Source organism: Penicillium hordei (genome assembly GCF_028827395.1).
Source record: "Penicillium hordei strain IBT 12815 chromosome Unknown utg000001l_segment0_segment0, whole genome shotgun sequence".
NCBI lineage: Eukaryota > Fungi > Ascomycota > Eurotiomycetes > Eurotiales > Aspergillaceae > Penicillium > Penicillium hordei.
This window is the reverse complement of record NW_026623142.1, coordinates 5,409,531-5,426,590: the sequence shown is the minus strand read 5'-3', so window position 1 is coordinate 5,426,590 and position 17,060 is coordinate 5,409,531. Positions and strand designations below refer to the sequence as shown.

Here is a 17,060-nt window from a genome sequence, read left to right as displayed (position 1 = left end):
CGAAGCTCAAGCTCCCTGTGCAATTGCGGAATGCCAACCTCCCCCATTAAGACACTCGGCCTTAACGGCTAGTTGGCAGCATAGTGTATTTTCTATTCTCTTGTTTGACATTACCCCATGAAGATTTCGAGACATCCGGAGGCTCCGAGTTCCACAGAAAAATTGTGGGCAGTGACAAGTCAGTGATAAGTCAGGATGATAACTCCGTCTTCTCCTTTCTCGGCGTCCCGGGCCCCTTGGGACCCTCCGAGTTCCACCTTAAATCCACCCGAACCCCATGGGCGCGCAGGTTGTCCAGTCCCAAGCTCGAATTTTTATTTTTATTTTATTTTTAGGATGGGGAGAATGGACCACATGAGCTTAAAGAAATCTCATACATTTCAAGCCCGGGATTTCCTAATCCGGTAACCCTTCCTCACATCGTACACCGACTCCCATGCCCAAGGGACACTTGTACAACAGCTCCATATAATATTTCACCTTGAGTAAGGTCTTTGGGTCTTTCTTTTATGCTTACTATGATAAGTAAGGAATTTGAACGCATTCTTTCCACCAAGGTTTCTTTATCGCCGGGAACTAAAGGCATTGGAGGGCAGGTGCCACTGGGGAGTATAATGTATGCACATACGATATGCATATCGAGTCTGCTCATTGTAGTTTAAAGAACCCGAACCTGCCATTAAGACCCTCTTTGCCACTCATTATGGGCCCATTCCGCAAGCCCTACATTTTACACGTGCCTGCAGTTCCGCTCCCACTACGGAGTCGACAGGGACTATCAAAGGGTCGAAGGTGATCTCGAACGCCCTGTTGGATGGCGTGCGTACTAAATTCGGGTCACCTGCTTCTTATGGATTAATTAGTTCAGAGTACAGATAATGGATAGTTATGTGATATCTCTGTTAATAAAGAAATAAGCAAGGTTATCTGCGGGGACACGCCGTACGCTTCCTCCTGCGGCTGGGTTTCAAATGAATAGGCCAGCGGAAACACGACCACACCTTGTAGCAATGAATGAACTGAATTCGATTTCATAGGAAATAGCTTTTGCGAAGACCGCCACAAACAAATATTGCGAGAAAATGAAAGGAAACATAGACGATCCACGCAATATCCTGACTCCTGTCAATCGTCCCAATTATCCGATGCCCCTAGGATAAAACGCCAATTCTTCACTAGGAAGGTGCTCGTAAACGAAGCACAATAAAAACAAAAGACCCATTAGGGTTCATGGGCCGCTTCAGTCATTATGGCATACCCGCGAAACCCGCAGTCGTCTCGGGTCCGAAGCCGCTGCGAAGGCTGCCGAAATCTAGTTTCATGAGAAGACGATCTACCCCCGCTGCTTTATGGGGCATGTAATGGCTGAAGCCAGGGCGCGCGCTGTCGTCTTGGCGGGAACCAGGCCACATTTGTCCGAAGTTCATTGCTAGCTCAACGGGTCCCTGGCCTTCTCCCGAGCGACTATCGTCAATGTCTCGCAGCCTCCCAATGAGATTCTTAATACCCGCCTCAACATCGTTTCGAGTGGCGCGTAACTCTTCCCATACCTCGCGCTCTTCGTGGGCATAATCTACCAACGCATCTTCCACACCTTCATCTGTTTCCAGATCCATATTGCGTTGAATGGTCTCCAGCCGAATCACAAGAGCGACGAAGTGGTCGATATTTGTGAGAAGCCCTCTCATGGTGTTTGTGAAGGGTAGTTCAGTCAAAAAGAGACTGTGCACTAGAGATGACAAGTGCCGCCGGTGGGCAACCGTGAGAGCCTCGGGGTCGTGTCGCCCCATGGTCTGCTGGACAGACTCGGGGAAGTCTCTGGTGGGCATATAGTCTGGAGACACTATCTTGGAACTATGATGCGATTTAGAAGAGGATGCTGTTCCAGGTCGGGACCCAGGGGCTGATGCTGTGGATGAAGAGCATCCTTCAATCCATTGGCGAAGGTGCTGCCACGACTCATTGACGACGTCTCCTTGGAAAAAGCTACCAATCTCGGAAAGCATAAACAGACATGCACTTCCTGTGGCCCATATATGACGCATTTGGCGAACACGAATATTATCTCTATCTCTTCTTGCCTTCAGCTTAGCTTGGCCAAAGATGCTGTTGCTTCTGGGTGGTCCCCATGGTGTAGGGTGGTTTCGCCGCAACGGAGTCCGTTTCCAGAGATCTCCAAGTCGGATCTGAGCCCGCCGTATTCCCAGGAGGTAAGAATGGATCTTAGAATATATGACAATATCAGAGCTCGAGATAAATAGGTCCAAAGGAGCTCGGATATGTGCGGTGAGGTTTGTGGGCGTGGGGAAGAGCAAGTCTTCAAATGAGACCTTTGAAATTTTGGATATTGAATTGGGAATTTGGGCAGGAGTCATCGGTCGGCCACTTTTGCGGCTACTGATGGACAGACAAAGAAGGTCCCGGGCAAGTTCAAGTTCTTCGTCGGCTGGATCCTCCTCCTTCTGTAGCGAGAAAAGCTCTGCCCATGCTTCAACTAGAGCAGCTGTGATATCACCTTCTTTGATGGTAAGAACGCCAGGTTTTCCTAATGGACGGGTCGCTGATGGGCCTCGGCGTCGGCTTTCCTCAATGCGCGAATCTGCATGTGCTACAAGAGCCACCGCAAACTCCCCTCGTCCTAGTAAAAGAAAATTATGAAGCAAAGTAAGGATTTCCAAGATTTTCGGGAGGGGAAGCAATTTCGACAAGGTTGATTGAGAAAGAGAAAGGCGAATGGAGTCAACGGCGGTAGTCAGTTTTGAAGGCGAAATTGGTGATTTCAGGCCCGCAAGTTGCTCGATGTGCTCCCGATATAACGTCACCGGCGCAGTAGAGGTTCCTGCTATTGAAGTTTTCCGTTTCGCCCGAATATGATTGAGGGATTTGCCAATAAATAGTATTGAGCCTGCTGTTTGTGCCGTGACGAAATTTGGGAGCAATCGGACGTTTATGCTGAATTGTGCCTCGTCATTTTCGTTTTCGGTATCCCCTTGGATGAAAAAGTCTTCCTTCCCATAGATAGGAAGATTCCCATAGAGTAGCCACATCGAAAGCTGCTTCATCCATGCTGTCTCAGCCACTGACCCCAATTGCAGGGCCATCTCCTTGATATCAATATATCCTGTTTGAGCTTCGGTCCGCAGGTGATCCATGAGAGCGGCCCCCGTGGAATCATGCAAAAGTTGGGTGGTTTTCCTTTCGGGTTGAATGAACCGGATAACAGCCCAAAGCCACTCCATGCGGCGGGTCCATGGTGCAAATTCTCCCACGATAGTCGACAATGGGACAATACCATAACCTCCGACATATTCACTGTCCTCGGCAAGAATTGCCCTCTCAACCTCCAGAATCTTCTTCTGGAATTCACCTAGATGCGTTCCAATAATAGCCGTAGAGACCGAGCGGCATATGACAGATGGGCTCGCAGAGGATATATCGGAGGCATATTTCCGCAGTTGCGCGTGGAGTCGGCTCAGATGGGCAACGGAGGTGAGGAGGGCTTTCTCCGGAGGTGAAAGAAGGGGAAGATCATCTTGAGTGACAGCATTTTCCCCCTTTTGGGTACTGAAGAGGGGGGATGGCTGGCCGGAGAGGGAGAGTAGGATCTCATGGAGCATTCTGACGAGAGTTCCCTATCGGATATCAATCATGAGCTCATCATAGGCGTATATGCAGAAAACTCACCTAGAGAAATGCTTTCTCTCCACTGAACAGTTCTTACGCTGCCAGTATAATAGACCACGCCCCACGAATTCAAAGCGACACATGAATTAGAGCGTTCGACGGCGCCAAGCTTCGCGTTGATGCTGAGACGCGTCAAGCGTGGCGTATAGAATAGCAGGCTTCAAAACCAATCGGAAAAGATAGGGGTGGTTGTCATTCTCCAGAGTCGACCCCAATCCTATCCAGATGTATCACAGCTTCCAACTCTCAACGAGACACTCTGTAACTCGAGAACAATAGCTCCCAGGGTGTATTAAAGTATCGCGGGGCTAAAGGCCAATCGCCCTCTCACCGCCCATTAGTCATCTCTTAGCTGTCGGGCCACCCCTCTTACGTCGGTGTCCCTCCCTCTCTCAATCTCTCTCCTACTTTGTACTGACTTGTCCTTTACTTATTCGCACCTCCTACCTCACACAACGTTACATTTTACTTCTCTTCTATAATCCTCTACCATCCGTTGATTGCGTTCGGATTGCTACTCTTCTCCGTGCTCGTTGAGCTAGGTACCTGGTACGCTGGGCGTTGCAACTTGATTTATCATCACTACTGAAAGACTTGCTCTATCGCAAGGCTTTCACCTCCTGATTTTCATCATTCCTTCAAACATTCCTGTTCGAGACGCGGCTAAGCCCGGAAAGCGCAGAGCCTCTGAAGACGACGTCGGAGCTCGGCCAGAGAAAAGAACAATGACGGTATGATTAGTCTTGGTCTTAGAGATAAGATTGCCACTAATATGTTTCACCAAAGGACGTCAAGATGCAGGTCGATAGCCCCCAAGAAACCATCGAAGCGATCAAACATGGGGAGATCGACGAATCATTGTATAGTCGACAGCTGTAAGCCCCCCCCCGGCATCCCTATATGGCATTCAACTCCCGAGTATGTACTGACACATTGGAGATACGTTCTTGGTCACGAGGCCATGAAGCGCATGGGCTCTTCCAATGTTCTGATTGTAGGTCTCAAGGGCCTAGGCGTTGAAATCGGTATGTGGTTCAACTATTAGTCAAACTTCACTTTCATCCAAACGTCTGATTGTCTCCATAGCCAAGAACATCGCCCTCGCTGGTGTCAAATCCCTCACCCTATACGACCCCGCACTAGTCGCTATCTCGGATCTTTCTTCGCAGTTTTTCCTTCAGCCAGAGGACGTCGGCAAGCCCCGTGCTGAAGTTACCGCCCCAAGAGTCGCCGAGTTGAACTCCTACGTTCCCGTTACAGTCCATGAAGGCGAGAGCCTCGTGGGCGATCTTGAGCAACTAAAGCGCTACCAAGCAGTGGTGCTCACACAGACGCCTTTGAAGGAGCAACTGGTGATTGCTGACTTCTGCCACAAGAACAAGATCTACCTCACAATTACGGATACCTTCGGTCTCTTTGGTTATATCTTCAATGACTTTGGAAAGAACTTCACCGTGGGTGATCCCAACGGCGAAGAGCCTGCTAGTGGAATTGTGGCGGATATCGACGAGGAAGGGCTGGTTTCGGCACTCGATGAGACAAGACATGGACTCGAGGATGGTGACTTTGTCACTTTCACTGAAATCAAGGGCATGGATGGCCTAAACAACAGTAATCCTCGCAAAGTCACCGTGAAAGGTCCCTATACTTTCACTATTGGCGACGTCTCTGGTCTAGGATCGTACCAGGGTGGCGGTCTATTCACTCAGGTCAAGATGCCCAAATTCATTGATTTCCAGTCATTGGAGGATCAACTTAAAAAGCCCGAACTTCTCACGTCCGACTTTGCCAAGTTTGACCGACCACAACAATTGCACATCGGTATCCAGGCTCTCCATAAGTTTGCGGATACTCATGATGGCCAATTGCCTCGTCCCCACAATGATAGCGACGCCCAGGAGGTCTTAAAGATCGCTAACGATCTCGCTGCGGCCGGCGAGGAAAAAGTTGAACTGGATGAGAAGATAATCAAGGAGCTGAGCTACCAGGCCCGCGGTGATCTGAATCCGTTAGCAGCTTTCTTCGGTGGCATCGCCGCCCAAGAAGTTCTGAAGGCTGTCTCGGGCAAGTTCAGTCCTGTGCATCAGTGGTTGTACTTTGACTCTTTGGAGTCTTTGCCTTCATCGGTCACTCGATCTGAAGAGAGCTGCAAGCCTCTTGGCACCCGCTACGATGGTCAAATCGCGGTGTTTGGCAAGGAATACCAAGACAAACTTGCCAATGTCACCCAATTCTTGGTCGGTTCCGGTGCTATCGGCTGTGAGACACTGAAGAACTGGGCCATGATGGGTCTGGGTACGGGTCCCAAAGGAAAGCTTTACGTCACCGATATGGACCAGATTGAGAAGAGCAATCTTAACCGCCAATTCCTCTTCCGTCCCAAGGACGTTGGGAGACTCAAGAGTGAATGCGCGTCTGCGGCCGCTCAAGCAATGAACCCAGAATTGAAAGATAAGATTGTGACTCTTCGCGATCGCGTCGGTGCCGACACTGAACACGTCTTTAACGAGGAGTTTTGGAACGGCCTTGATGGTGTGACAAACGCTTTGGACAATGTCGACGCACGGACATATGTTGATCGCCGCTGTGTCTTCTTCCGCAAGCCATTGCTGGAGAGTGGTACTCTGGGCACTAAGTGCAACACTCAGGTTGTCCTTCCTTTCATCACGGAGTCCTACTCCAGCTCTCAGGATCCTCCGGAGAAGTCATTCCCTATGTGTACGCTGAAGAGTTTCCCGAACCGCATTGAGCACACCATTGCCTGGGCACGGGATGTCTTCCAAACCTACTTCGTTGGCCCACCTGAATCAGTCAACATGTACCTGTCGCAATCCGACTACATTCAGCAGACCCTCAAGCAGGCGGGTAATGAGAAGCAAACCTTGGAGCACCTGCGCGACTTCTTGGTCACCGAAAAACCTTTAACTTTCGATGATTGTATTGTGTGGGCTCGCCAACAATTTGAAGCGCAGTACAACAACGCGATCCAGCAGCTTCTCTACAACTTCCCCCGAGACTCCAAGACATCATCAGGTCAACCATTCTGGTCTGGGCCCAAGCGTGCCCCTTCACCCTTGAAGTTCGATAGCACCAATCCTACTCATATCGGATTTGTCGTTGCTGGGGCCAACCTCCATGCGTTCAACTACGGTATCAAAAACCCAGGTGCGGACAAGGACTACTACCGCAGGGTAGTTGATGACATGATAGTTCCCGAGTTCACCCCGAGCTCGAATGTCAAGATTCAAGCCAATGAAAACGACCCTGATCCGAATGCCCAGCCAGCTGGTTCGTCTACTGATGAGGAGGAAATTCAGAAACTGGTGGCATCTCTTCCCTCGCCCAAGTCTCTTGCTGGTTTCTGCTTGCAACCAGTTGAGTTTGAGAAGGATGATGACACCAACCACCACATCGACTTCATCACCGCGGCTAGCAACCTCCGTGCAGACAATTACGAGATTCCTCAGGCCGACCGACACAAGACCAAATTTATCGCCGGAAAGATCATCCCGGCGATTGCCACCACTACTGCCCTGGCCACCGGTCTTGTTGCCCTCGAACTGTACAAAATTGTTGACGGCAAGGACGACATCGAGCAATACAAGAACGGCTTCGTTAATTTGGCCCTTCCCCTATTTAGTTTCAGCGAACCAATCGGCAGCGAAAAGGGCAAGTATCAAGGCAAGCAAGGCGAGGTCACAATTGACAAGCTCTGGGACCGATTCGAGGTGGAAGATATTCCCCTCCAGGAGTTCATCGACTTCTTCGCCGAGAAGGGCTTAGACATCACCATGGTCAGCTCTGGAGTCAGCTTGTTGTATGCAAGCTTCTACCCCCCATCGAAGGTCAAGGATCGCCTTCCTCTACCGTGAGTATCTCTTCTATAGCTCCATGCCTGAGTCAAATTACTAACATTGTACCTTCCAGTATGAGCAAGCTTGTGGAACATGTCAGCAAGAAGCCGGTTCCCGAGCACCAGAAGAACATCATCTTCGAGGTGACTGCCGAAGATCAGACAGAAGAGGATGTCGAGGTTCCTTACGTGATGGTCAAGCTCGCAAAATGAGGCGGTTAGAATCCGCGGAAAGCCGGTTGGCTACATATTACTAGTACAGTAGCTAGATTTATGATTATTCCACTCTCCACAGACTCTCCACAATTATAGATATGTGTAGATTACCAATGTAAGCCATCTGTGTACGAATTAGTACAAATCTATATCAGACCATGGGCTTTGCCAAGACCATCCAGATTGCTTTGTCAAAGCTGATCGATCTTCCGATAAGCAAATCTGACTCAGCGTTCGGTCATGCCCGGGAAACGTCATGACCCCCGCCAAAACGACATTTTTTTTATTTTCCCTATATATACAACTGTAAATTCCAGTTTCTCTGCCATTTATGTTCTTTACTCTGATAGGATCTCAATCATTGAAGCATCTGTCACGTCCAATTCTTCGCACAGAGCCTCTTCGTGCAGCTTACCAGAGCTTTGTATTCCCCGCAGTACCAATCATCTACTCCCGCAATATGGCTGTAAGAAACACGAAACAAGTCAGCTCCAATAGCTCCAATAACTATGCTAACTTATAATTCAAGACTGGAAATGCCATGCCAATCACTGATTGGGTGAAACCTGGCGACAAGTCGGGCGAGTTCAAACGTCAGCAATCTGTCTTCCGGAACTGGATCTCTAGAGAGGCTGGCGCCCAATTCCCTCCAGAGAAGGGCCGGTACCATCTTTATGTGTCTTACGCCTGTCCTTGGGGTATGAAAGAGCTTCCAATTGACTTGACACTTGATCAATGACTAATATCTACTAGCTCACCGGACTTTAATTACCCGGAAGCTTAAGGGTCTCGAGGACTTTATCTCTTTCTCTTCGGTGCATTGGCATCTTGGAGCGGAAGGTCAGATATATCTCATAAATTGTGGGGAAATTTACGGTTCTGACTCATCTCTTAGGTTGGCGATTTGCTACTCCCGATGAGAAACTGTCAGGGGAGAACACCATTCCCGATCCTCTACACCCGGAATTCACCCATATCCGACAGGTCTATTTCTCCAATGACCCAGAATATACCGGCCGGTTCACCGTCCCAGTTCTCTTCGACAAGAAGACCAAGCTGATCGTAAGCAATGAGGTACGAAACAATCTTTCCAAAAGAAGCCAATTTCCAATTTCCAATTCTTACAAAACCAGAGCTCCGAAATCATCCGCATGCTTTACCATGAATTCGATGATATCCTTCCCGAGCAATACAAGAAAATCGACCCCTTCCCCAAGGCTCTACAAGCCGATATCGATGCCTCCAACGAATGGATCTACAACGACATCAATAATGGCGTATACAAATCCGGTTTCGCGACCACGCAAGAAGCCTACGAGAAAGCCGTAACAACGCTCTTCTCCTCGCTCGACAAGGTTGAAGCCCACCTCGTCAAGCAGCAAGCAGCCTCGAAGCCGTATTTCTTCGGCGACGAGATCACCGAGGCTGATATCAGACTCTACACCACCATCATTCGGTTTGACCCGGTCTACGTGCAGCATTTCAAGTGCAACCTGCGTGATATCCGCTCTGGATTCCCGGCTATTCACCGCTGGGTGCGCAGGCTGTATTGGGAGGTCCCTGCTTTCCGGGATACCACTGACTTTGAGCACATCAAGTTCCATTATACTAAAAGTCACACGCAGATTAATCAGTTTGCTATCACTCCTCTGGGGCCTGTGCCGGATATACTTCCTCGGGATGAGGAGGTTAGGGCTGTGCAGGCGGCCAAATAAGGGGTTGGTCCACGAAGGAAGTTTAGTGGTTATGCCTCTTTTGCAACTCGCAAACTAGGCAATTTAAGAGCAATCAGAATGGTGGTCAAGAAATGTTTCATATATATTATCCAAACGTGTAGATTTTCTTGTAATAAACAAAAATGGAAATCAAAAAAATCCCGTGGTATTGTATTGACGCCTTGCCATGCTGATGTGGTTGATGGTGAATTTCCCAGTGCCCTGTATCAAAAGGTTGGTCAAAAGTACAGTTGTCTCAAGCGAGCGCAACATAAGCAATAGAAAGCAAATAGAAGTTACAGTAAAGCCTTGTTGATATCAACCAAAGGTGAATACAAAAAAAGCCAATATTGTGATCTCTGGTGATATGGCAAAGAGATCAAGAATGAGAATGGGGTCCATTTGAGATGCACCCATGAGCGAGGGGGTGTGCCATGTTTGTCAATGGCTTTTGTGGGTATCTTGGGGGCAACGCTTCTAAATTCCAAGCCAGTAAATAGCAAATATCGATTCGAAGGCACTGGAATGAATGTGCCAGGGCGAAGATCAAATGCACGCAAATGGCTGAATGGTGGCCGCGGGGGAGTGCAAGGAGGAAGAGGAAATGTGGGCTTAGTTGGACTGGCAGATCATCGTAGGCCAAGCATGCGTTTCGCGTTCTCGTAGACCACGTAGCTGATTGACATAGCCGGTGCCACTTTAAGGAGGTTGGGGGTGAGACCTTTGTAAAGACCACGGGGTCCCTCGGTTTTGAGTGTGATTTTTAGGACCTCGCCGATCCCCGTGTATGTGGGCGGATGCATTATCGTGCCCTGGGTTTGAAGTCGAGTGCGGAGAACATTGAGAGGGTAGACAATTGAGGCGCTGAATCCTCCACTCATAGCACCAATCGCGCCTGTTGCAAAGTTGCCGAGGGGTACATCATCCTCATGACAGCCACAGTCACGAGCCTTCTTAGCTAGAAGGGTCCGTTTGAGGTATTCAAATGTCGATAGATCAATTGCGGCGTAGGGGAACATCCCAACAAGGCCAAGCGGGAGCCCTCGGAAGAAGCCAACCAAGCCATTCTTGTTCCATACCTTTCTTGCGGTAGCTGCGATAAGTTGATTGCCTTTCGGGCCATCTTTCACGGTCTCACACTGCATGCGACTGTTGATAATTGTAAGCCACGAGGCTCTAACAAATCACTTGGGCCGATGTACTCACAATTTTAGGGTATCGAGGGGATAAACAAAACATCTAGTCACAATCAGAACCAATTTTCCTCTCATTAATGATGCGCAAGACCTACTGGGCAACCATTCCACCAAAGCCACCCGACATAAACTGTGAAGTGGGAAGGAGTCGCTTGGGATCGTTATGTCCTTCGAGTCGTGCAAATGCTCGTTTCGCAGACTGTTCTCGGGTCAGCATTCGTCTAATTGTATAGACGAAATCCAATATTGAGAGTACAAACCTCGTAGGCACCAAACTTGATCGCAGACTCTGGCATAACCTTCACCACGTTCAAACCGTTCCCTACCTACAATTAGTCGTTGCCGCTTTTGAGTCCAGATCGCCAAGTACGACAAACCTGCGAACAAACTCCGTATTCCTCCAGCCCGCCATAATTCCTTGAGCGCGTCGAACAATGTTCTGGAAGCGTTCCCAGCCGCAGCTAACGGGGCTCCGTCCTTAGCCGCCTGAACCGTTGATTTGACGCCAGTCTGTGCAATGAGATAAACTTTGAGACGATCGAGGGGGGCGGTAGCCGTCCTTGATACGGCACCCGCAATTCCACCTGCAAGGAAGTAGCCTAGTTGAGGGGTATTTTCGGTCAACTTCCGTCCATAATATCGGAAAAACATCCGCATGGCGGTAGTCTGGGGAAGAGCCAACCACTCCAACTCCAAGTCGCCGTCTAGCGAGACAAAATCATGCTCGAGAACGGGTCCTAATTTTGAGATATGGCTGGTTTGCGCGTGCGCGGAGGGAAGAAGGGAGGCCAAGGCGGGGAGGGACAAAATGTTGTACAAAAGGTGTTGGATGGCTAGAATGTAAGGTGAAAGAAACGGATGGTCTGTACCTAAACCCTGCAGGTCATTGATATTGACATCTCCTTCCGGGTTTAGATTGCCCGTGGCCGCGTAATATGAAAGGACTGCGTGTAGGTCGGTCGGGGACTGGAGTGGGAGGAATAGAAGAAAGTCCCTAAAGAAAGAAAGAAAAGATTGCATGTTAGCCTAGGCTGTTCAGCCTTCACTTTGACCAGTGAGAATGCATATACCTCCACTCTGTATAAGAAATCACCCCGTCATTGTTTTTGTCGACTTCCGCGAAAAACCGGTCTAACTTAGCGCTCGAAACCGTGACTCCGGAACGTGAAAAGGCATTCCGCAATTCCACCTTGTCAATTTCTCCGTTGTGATCTCGATCGATGCTCTGGAACATCTGGTATAGCCCGTCCTCGGTGTGGTTGAGAAATGCTCGGAATTCTGTGGTAATTAGAATTGGACCAAATATTGCCCAGGGAACCCCTTCCCCGAGTGGTGCCGAGGTGGTTTCGTGAGCTTACCAGCTTGGTCGATACGTCCATCGCCATTCATGTCAACCTCCCGCATGACACTCAGTACCATATCGTCTGCATTTTTTAGAGCTAAATGAGAACAGATTAGAAGATTAGACAAGCGCGCAGATATGTAACAAGGAACCTGGTCAAACTCACGATGATCGATTTTCTTTAACCCTTTCTTTAACCCAGTCAGGTCGATATGTCCCTCTTTTCGAGTGTCTAAGGTTTCCCAGAGTTTGTCGACTCGTTTGTCGCGTTCATCTTTTGACTCTCCGGATGCCATGATGAAAATTGTTACCGAGCAACCATTATTTTTCTTGGTGTTTTGTTATAGGGGGACGTTCAAAGACCCGAGACCCCTAGAAGTTGAGGGGGGAAGAAGATCGAGGGGAACATAAAAGGATGACGTGAGGTAAAAGTTATGAATATGAATGCTCTGGATAAATTGCTCTGATTAATAGGCGCCCAGCGATTTGACCTTCCAAGGGCTTTGACGCCATCGGATTATCTTGCACGGGACCAGGGCCAAGCCCTACTATCCCTTTTTGGGATTACAACCTGACCTAATGAATTGATTTCTTATATGATATTGATTGTTTGATTGTTTGGTTGTTTGGTTGTTTGACTGTTTGATTCTTTTTGGTTTTTTTCTTGTGTTGGTACTGTATCTCATTTCATTTTAATACGTGATCTGCGGAGTCAGCGGTATAGCCCACCCCCGGACTTCGGACCATGTCGTGACGGCTTTCGATTTATGAGCTTTGCATCATCATACTTTCAATATGGCAGCCAACTACTGGGCATCAACCCAACGTCGACACTGGCTATTCTCCAGAGAGAAGTTAGCAGATATCCGTGAGGGATTACGGGAGAAGGATAAAGTGGCCCATTCGCAGTTCCCGTTGCCGGATCAGCGACTACTGAACATCTACTTCAACCATCGTAGGTTATATTGATATGTTCATTGTTTTGAATGTAACTTCAAGCTAATTGAAACCACAAGAGCTCATCAAGCTCGGCAAACGCATGTCTACCAGACAACAGGCCATTGCGACAGCACAGGTGTATCTCAAGAGGTTCTATACCAAGAATGAGATTCGACAGACAAGTCCATACCTTGTACTCACCACAGCCTTCTATCTCGCCTGTAAGATGGAAGAGTGTCCACAGCATATCCGCTTTGTGGTCAGCGAAGCGCGCGGTCTATGGCCAGGTATACGTCCATACATAAAGCCATAAAACAAACCAAATGCTAACTATTTACAGAATTTATCACCCCAGATGTGGCGAAGCTCGGAGAATGCGAGTTTGCTTTAATATCTGAATTAAGCTCGCAACTCATCGTGCATCATCCTTATCGGACTTTGTCCGAACTTCAAACCGAACTATCACTCACCTCGGATGAAGTCGCTCTCGCCTGGTCGGTTATCAACGATCATTATCTGACCGATCTACCACTTTTACACCCTCCTCATGTCATTGCGATTATGGCAATCATCGTTGCCGTCGTATTCAAACCCACCCATCCATCCACCTACCCCGGAACCGGCCAATCGGCTTTGGCAGGCTCTATGAAAGAAGGAGGCGGTATGCAGATGCTGGCCGCTTTATCAGATAAAACTGGATCCTGTCCTCCTCTTAAAATTCAGAAGCTTGTCGGCTGGCTTGCGGAAAGCGAAGTGGATATCAAAGCTGTCATCGAATGTACACAAGAGCTGGTCTCCTTGTACGAGGTGTGGGAGCAATATAGCGAGAAGAACTGCAAGGAGTTGCTTGGGAGGATGGTTAAGAGCAAGAACTTGGACAAGTAATGCTGTTCTCCATCTTGTACGTTAACGCATCCTCTATATATCTGGACCTCGTTATCCCAGATAGGCAGCTGATCCACGTATGTCTGATCTACTCCGTAATATTTTGACTGGTTTTTTTTTTTTTGCCCCTTTCGTGGGCACCTTTTCTGCATACTTTGAGAGTCAACGAACATTTGAAAATGCCTTTGCTCTCTCACCATGGATTAGCTTACGCCAGCAAAATCCTCAGAAACAACCCCTGCCTTCTCCATACCCGGTATCACCCCCATCTTATTAAAGACAATCAGTGCGCTCGCGTATTAAGCAACAGCGGTTCCTCGCCAGGCCTCGACTCCTTCTCTGCCACGTCAACCACGATACCTGCAGTGCAAGTCTCAGGGAGATAGCAAGCCCAACTTGGCCTGCTCTTACAACTAGCACATTTTCTTCTGGTTTCTCAGAGGTGTGGATAGGTTCTGAAGATTGCGACGCCATGGTTTTCCAACAAGCTTGTATGAAAGATAAGAGAATGGGGAAATGGGCGGAAATGGGTGACCCGCTTAGGAGCGGTTGAACAAACAATCAGAGACTTATATGGTCTTTTATGTCTATCTATTTTAGCTCATTTGAACCAATTGTGCTACTTTTGAACGTTGAACTGATGAGAAGTCGGACACTACTACTTTCGACACTGCCAGCCATCCGTAGTCAACTCATCGGCACTGATCTAAAGACGTGATGCACGTTGGGGAACGAAAGGGTCTTTTCCATAATTCAGAACCAACTTCACGTCTTGGTCTTGCGTGATAAGTCAGATTTCGTCCAGTCCCTCAATTGCCATCACGCGCCATACATTCGTTGCCAACCTATCACCTGGCCTGGCAGGAGAGGCAATCTCCATTGTACATCCATTACAACCCTCCTCGCACGTAGAACTGTGCGTGAAAAGAATATGGACGACACTACCGATCCTCATCGGATTCATCGCCCGGCTTCATATCACCAGTTTCAGTTCAGTCTTATCGACAGCAGTCGGTGTCGATTAAAATTGAGAGGGCTGAGATAATTGAAAACTACTTTAAGCTGTGCAATGCACTGTAATGTCGGAAGAGGAATAGTTAAAGAGGAGAAAATGGAGAGGGGGGGTTATACTCGTAGGTGGAGACGTCGCGCCTTCCCAGCCCCTAATCCATGGACTACAGACACAGTCTTCTTGTCTCTCAATGTGTTTAAGCTGCTATAACTAATTATCTTGCGTGGTGTTGTGGGGAAATAGAAACAAACCCAGCGTGCGGTGTAGCGTGGATGGCATGGCCGTACGGTAATCAAGATTAGGTTTAAAATGTTTGTTGACAAAGTTGAACTCTCAACGCAAGATCCTAGCTTCGATTACTCCGTATTAAGAGATTAACTTGCTACGAGGGTATAGAAATGCTAGATATAAACCTTAGAATAGGTATAGCACATTTATGACCTGACAAATAACACACTTGGGCAAGAACCTTGGATGACTACGGAGTTACCATACAGAATACATTATGTAGTTATAATATATGTAAGAATTACTGAAGTATAATCAAGATAAACTCAAACAAAACAAAAACTTTTAAAAGATGTCAGCATTTAGACCTATCTGTTTGTCATGCTGTCATGCTGTCATGCTGCAACAAAGAGGCCTCGACTCCGCAAATCACCATTTCAATATCGTCCAGAGTCTGAAACCACCTTCCAACTCGGAGCACGAAAACATTTTCCACTATGTAATATAGATATCACATATTTACAATTTAACCAGGGCCAGAATAGTTGAAGATCGTGTTGGCAAGTCCCTTGCGCGGTGTATCTGGGGATCGGATCACAGGATAATAGTCCACTGAATTACATATTTCATGCATTGGGACCCCACGATCTCTCACAGACACCAAATCATGCACTTTGTATAGACGCTGGATAGATCAACTACAACATACATAATTCAAGCTTCGGGGGCAACGTTTACGGGGTACGATATGTGATATATCCGATCTCGGCAGGTGCGTGCGACTGCACCTCGTGAGATTGTGTCCCAAATAACCAAAGGGGCGGTGAAGCCGAAAATTGGAGAGACATCTTTCAGTGCTACCTTGGTTCTAGTAGAGTTTGGGCTTAATCCTTTTCGGGTCCGTGTAATGGAATGGAAGTTATCACTGGTGGAAGGTGGAAGGTCGGCACATCATGCAACAGGGTTATGTTTCCAGTAGGCGCTGAGAGCATTTCCAGGTCCAGGGCATCTTCCAATCAGGACTAAAAATAAATAAAATATACGGAAATAGGTCCCAGATCTAAAATATACCACAACGTTGAATAGTGGAAACTCACCGTTGATTTTTGATTCGGTCGCATGGGAAATGCAGTGAGTCACGGGTAGGCAATGCTACCCAGCGAAAAAGTGAGAAGGCACCTTAAGCCCCTGCCCTAGTCCGGATTCCGCATCGATGGACTCCGATTTGGAAGAGTGTGAGCTGATAAGGTAGGATCTCAAAGCCCCCTGCCAATAATAGGCGGGTTCATCTGCAGCTAGGGCTGTGGGCGTGTCTCGAGACCAACAAGGTTTTCTTTCGGGTCTTTGTGCTGCGTGTCGAAGGATTGGGGAATTCGTTACGGAGTACGGGGGAGCCGATCAAAGCAAGATCAGCCGCCACTACCGATTCAGGCACCCCATAGGAGGGAAATAGAGGGGGAATGTACCTGGGAAAAGCCATGTCCTGTGCACAGCCTGCAGCTAAAGGGGCACCCCGAAGGGCTGAGAAAAATTTCAGCTTCCCCAACCACCGATGAGGAAAGTATGGATTTACTTTTCCGGACAGCTTGCCATTTTCAATGGGACATTTGTGTAATTGTAAAAATTGACAATTTCGGCAATGTCGGATCTAGATAAAATAAAGAGTAAATATGCAACAATCATCATTGTAGGGCAATACAACATACCTAATTGGAGTCCCAGGTAAAGTTCTCCAGATGGCCCTTGGTATGTAGACAGTGTCATCACTAAGAGATATTCCCAATCGGGTAACGTTCCAATTGTCGACGACGTCACGTTTTTTTTTTCCCAGTATTTTGGTGGGCCGTTGAAGGTCCATTTGGGGAGGATTGGAGAGGATTGGTGAGGATCTGCGAGTTATCATTGGTTTGAGGCTATTGCCACTCTGTTAGCGCTTAGGTCTGGTTGGTGCGTCGATGTAAGTGTATTTTTATGTCTGACAGTACATAAC

At 48.0% G+C, this 17,060-nt stretch overlaps 5 protein-coding genes across 5 annotated transcripts; 3 read left to right on the top strand and 2 right to left on the bottom strand.

The window, feature by feature from the left end:
• Positions 1 to 1,247: 1,247 nt before the first annotated feature.
• On the bottom strand, positions 1,248 to 3,617 carry N7537_002054 (uncharacterized protein; the record flags this gene model as incomplete). Its single annotated transcript, XM_056893112.1, has 1 exon — positions 1,248 to 3,617. The coding sequence occupies one exon, from the start codon at positions 3,615 to 3,617 to the stop codon at positions 1,248 to 1,250; it is 2,370 nt and encodes a 789-aa protein (XP_056758107.1).
• Positions 3,618 to 4,409: 792 nt separating this feature from the next.
• ubaA (E1 ubiquitin-activating protein ubaA) lies at positions 4,410 to 7,750 on the top strand (the record flags this gene model as incomplete). The annotated part of the gene is made up of 5 exons (XM_056893111.1): positions 4,410 to 4,415; positions 4,471 to 4,559; positions 4,624 to 4,709; positions 4,771 to 7,552; positions 7,612 to 7,750. The coding sequence occupies 5 exons, from the start codon at positions 4,410 to 4,412 to the stop codon at positions 7,748 to 7,750; spliced, it is 3,102 nt and encodes a 1,033-aa protein (XP_056758106.1).
• A 463-nt stretch (positions 7,751 to 8,213) lies between these two features.
• Positions 8,214 to 9,468, top strand: N7537_002052 (glutathione S-transferase family protein; the record flags this gene model as incomplete). The annotated part of the gene is made up of 5 exons (XM_056893110.1): positions 8,214 to 8,219; positions 8,283 to 8,451; positions 8,507 to 8,593; positions 8,649 to 8,827; positions 8,887 to 9,468. The coding sequence occupies 5 exons, from the start codon at positions 8,214 to 8,216 to the stop codon at positions 9,466 to 9,468; spliced, it is 1,023 nt and encodes a 340-aa protein (XP_056758105.1).
• A 629-nt stretch (positions 9,469 to 10,097) lies between these two features.
• Positions 10,098 to 12,302, bottom strand: N7537_002051 (calcium-binding mitochondrial carrier protein; the record flags this gene model as incomplete). Its single annotated transcript, XM_056893109.1, has 8 exons — positions 10,098 to 10,617; positions 10,675 to 10,707; positions 10,760 to 10,863; positions 10,925 to 10,986; positions 11,042 to 11,658; positions 11,735 to 11,942; positions 12,023 to 12,103; positions 12,173 to 12,302. The coding sequence occupies 8 exons, from the start codon at positions 12,300 to 12,302 to the stop codon at positions 10,098 to 10,100; spliced, it is 1,755 nt and encodes a 584-aa protein (XP_056758104.1).
• A 499-nt stretch (positions 12,303 to 12,801) lies between these two features.
• On the top strand, positions 12,802 to 13,830 carry ssn8 (cyclin-dependent protein serine/threonine kinase regulator SSN8; the record flags this gene model as incomplete). The annotated part of the gene is made up of 3 exons (XM_056893108.1): positions 12,802 to 12,961; positions 13,023 to 13,232; positions 13,286 to 13,830. 3 exons carry the CDS (start codon positions 12,802 to 12,804, stop codon positions 13,828 to 13,830), a joined length of 915 nt encoding a protein of 304 aa, XP_056758103.1.
• Positions 13,831 to 17,060: the final 3,230 nt, after the last annotated feature.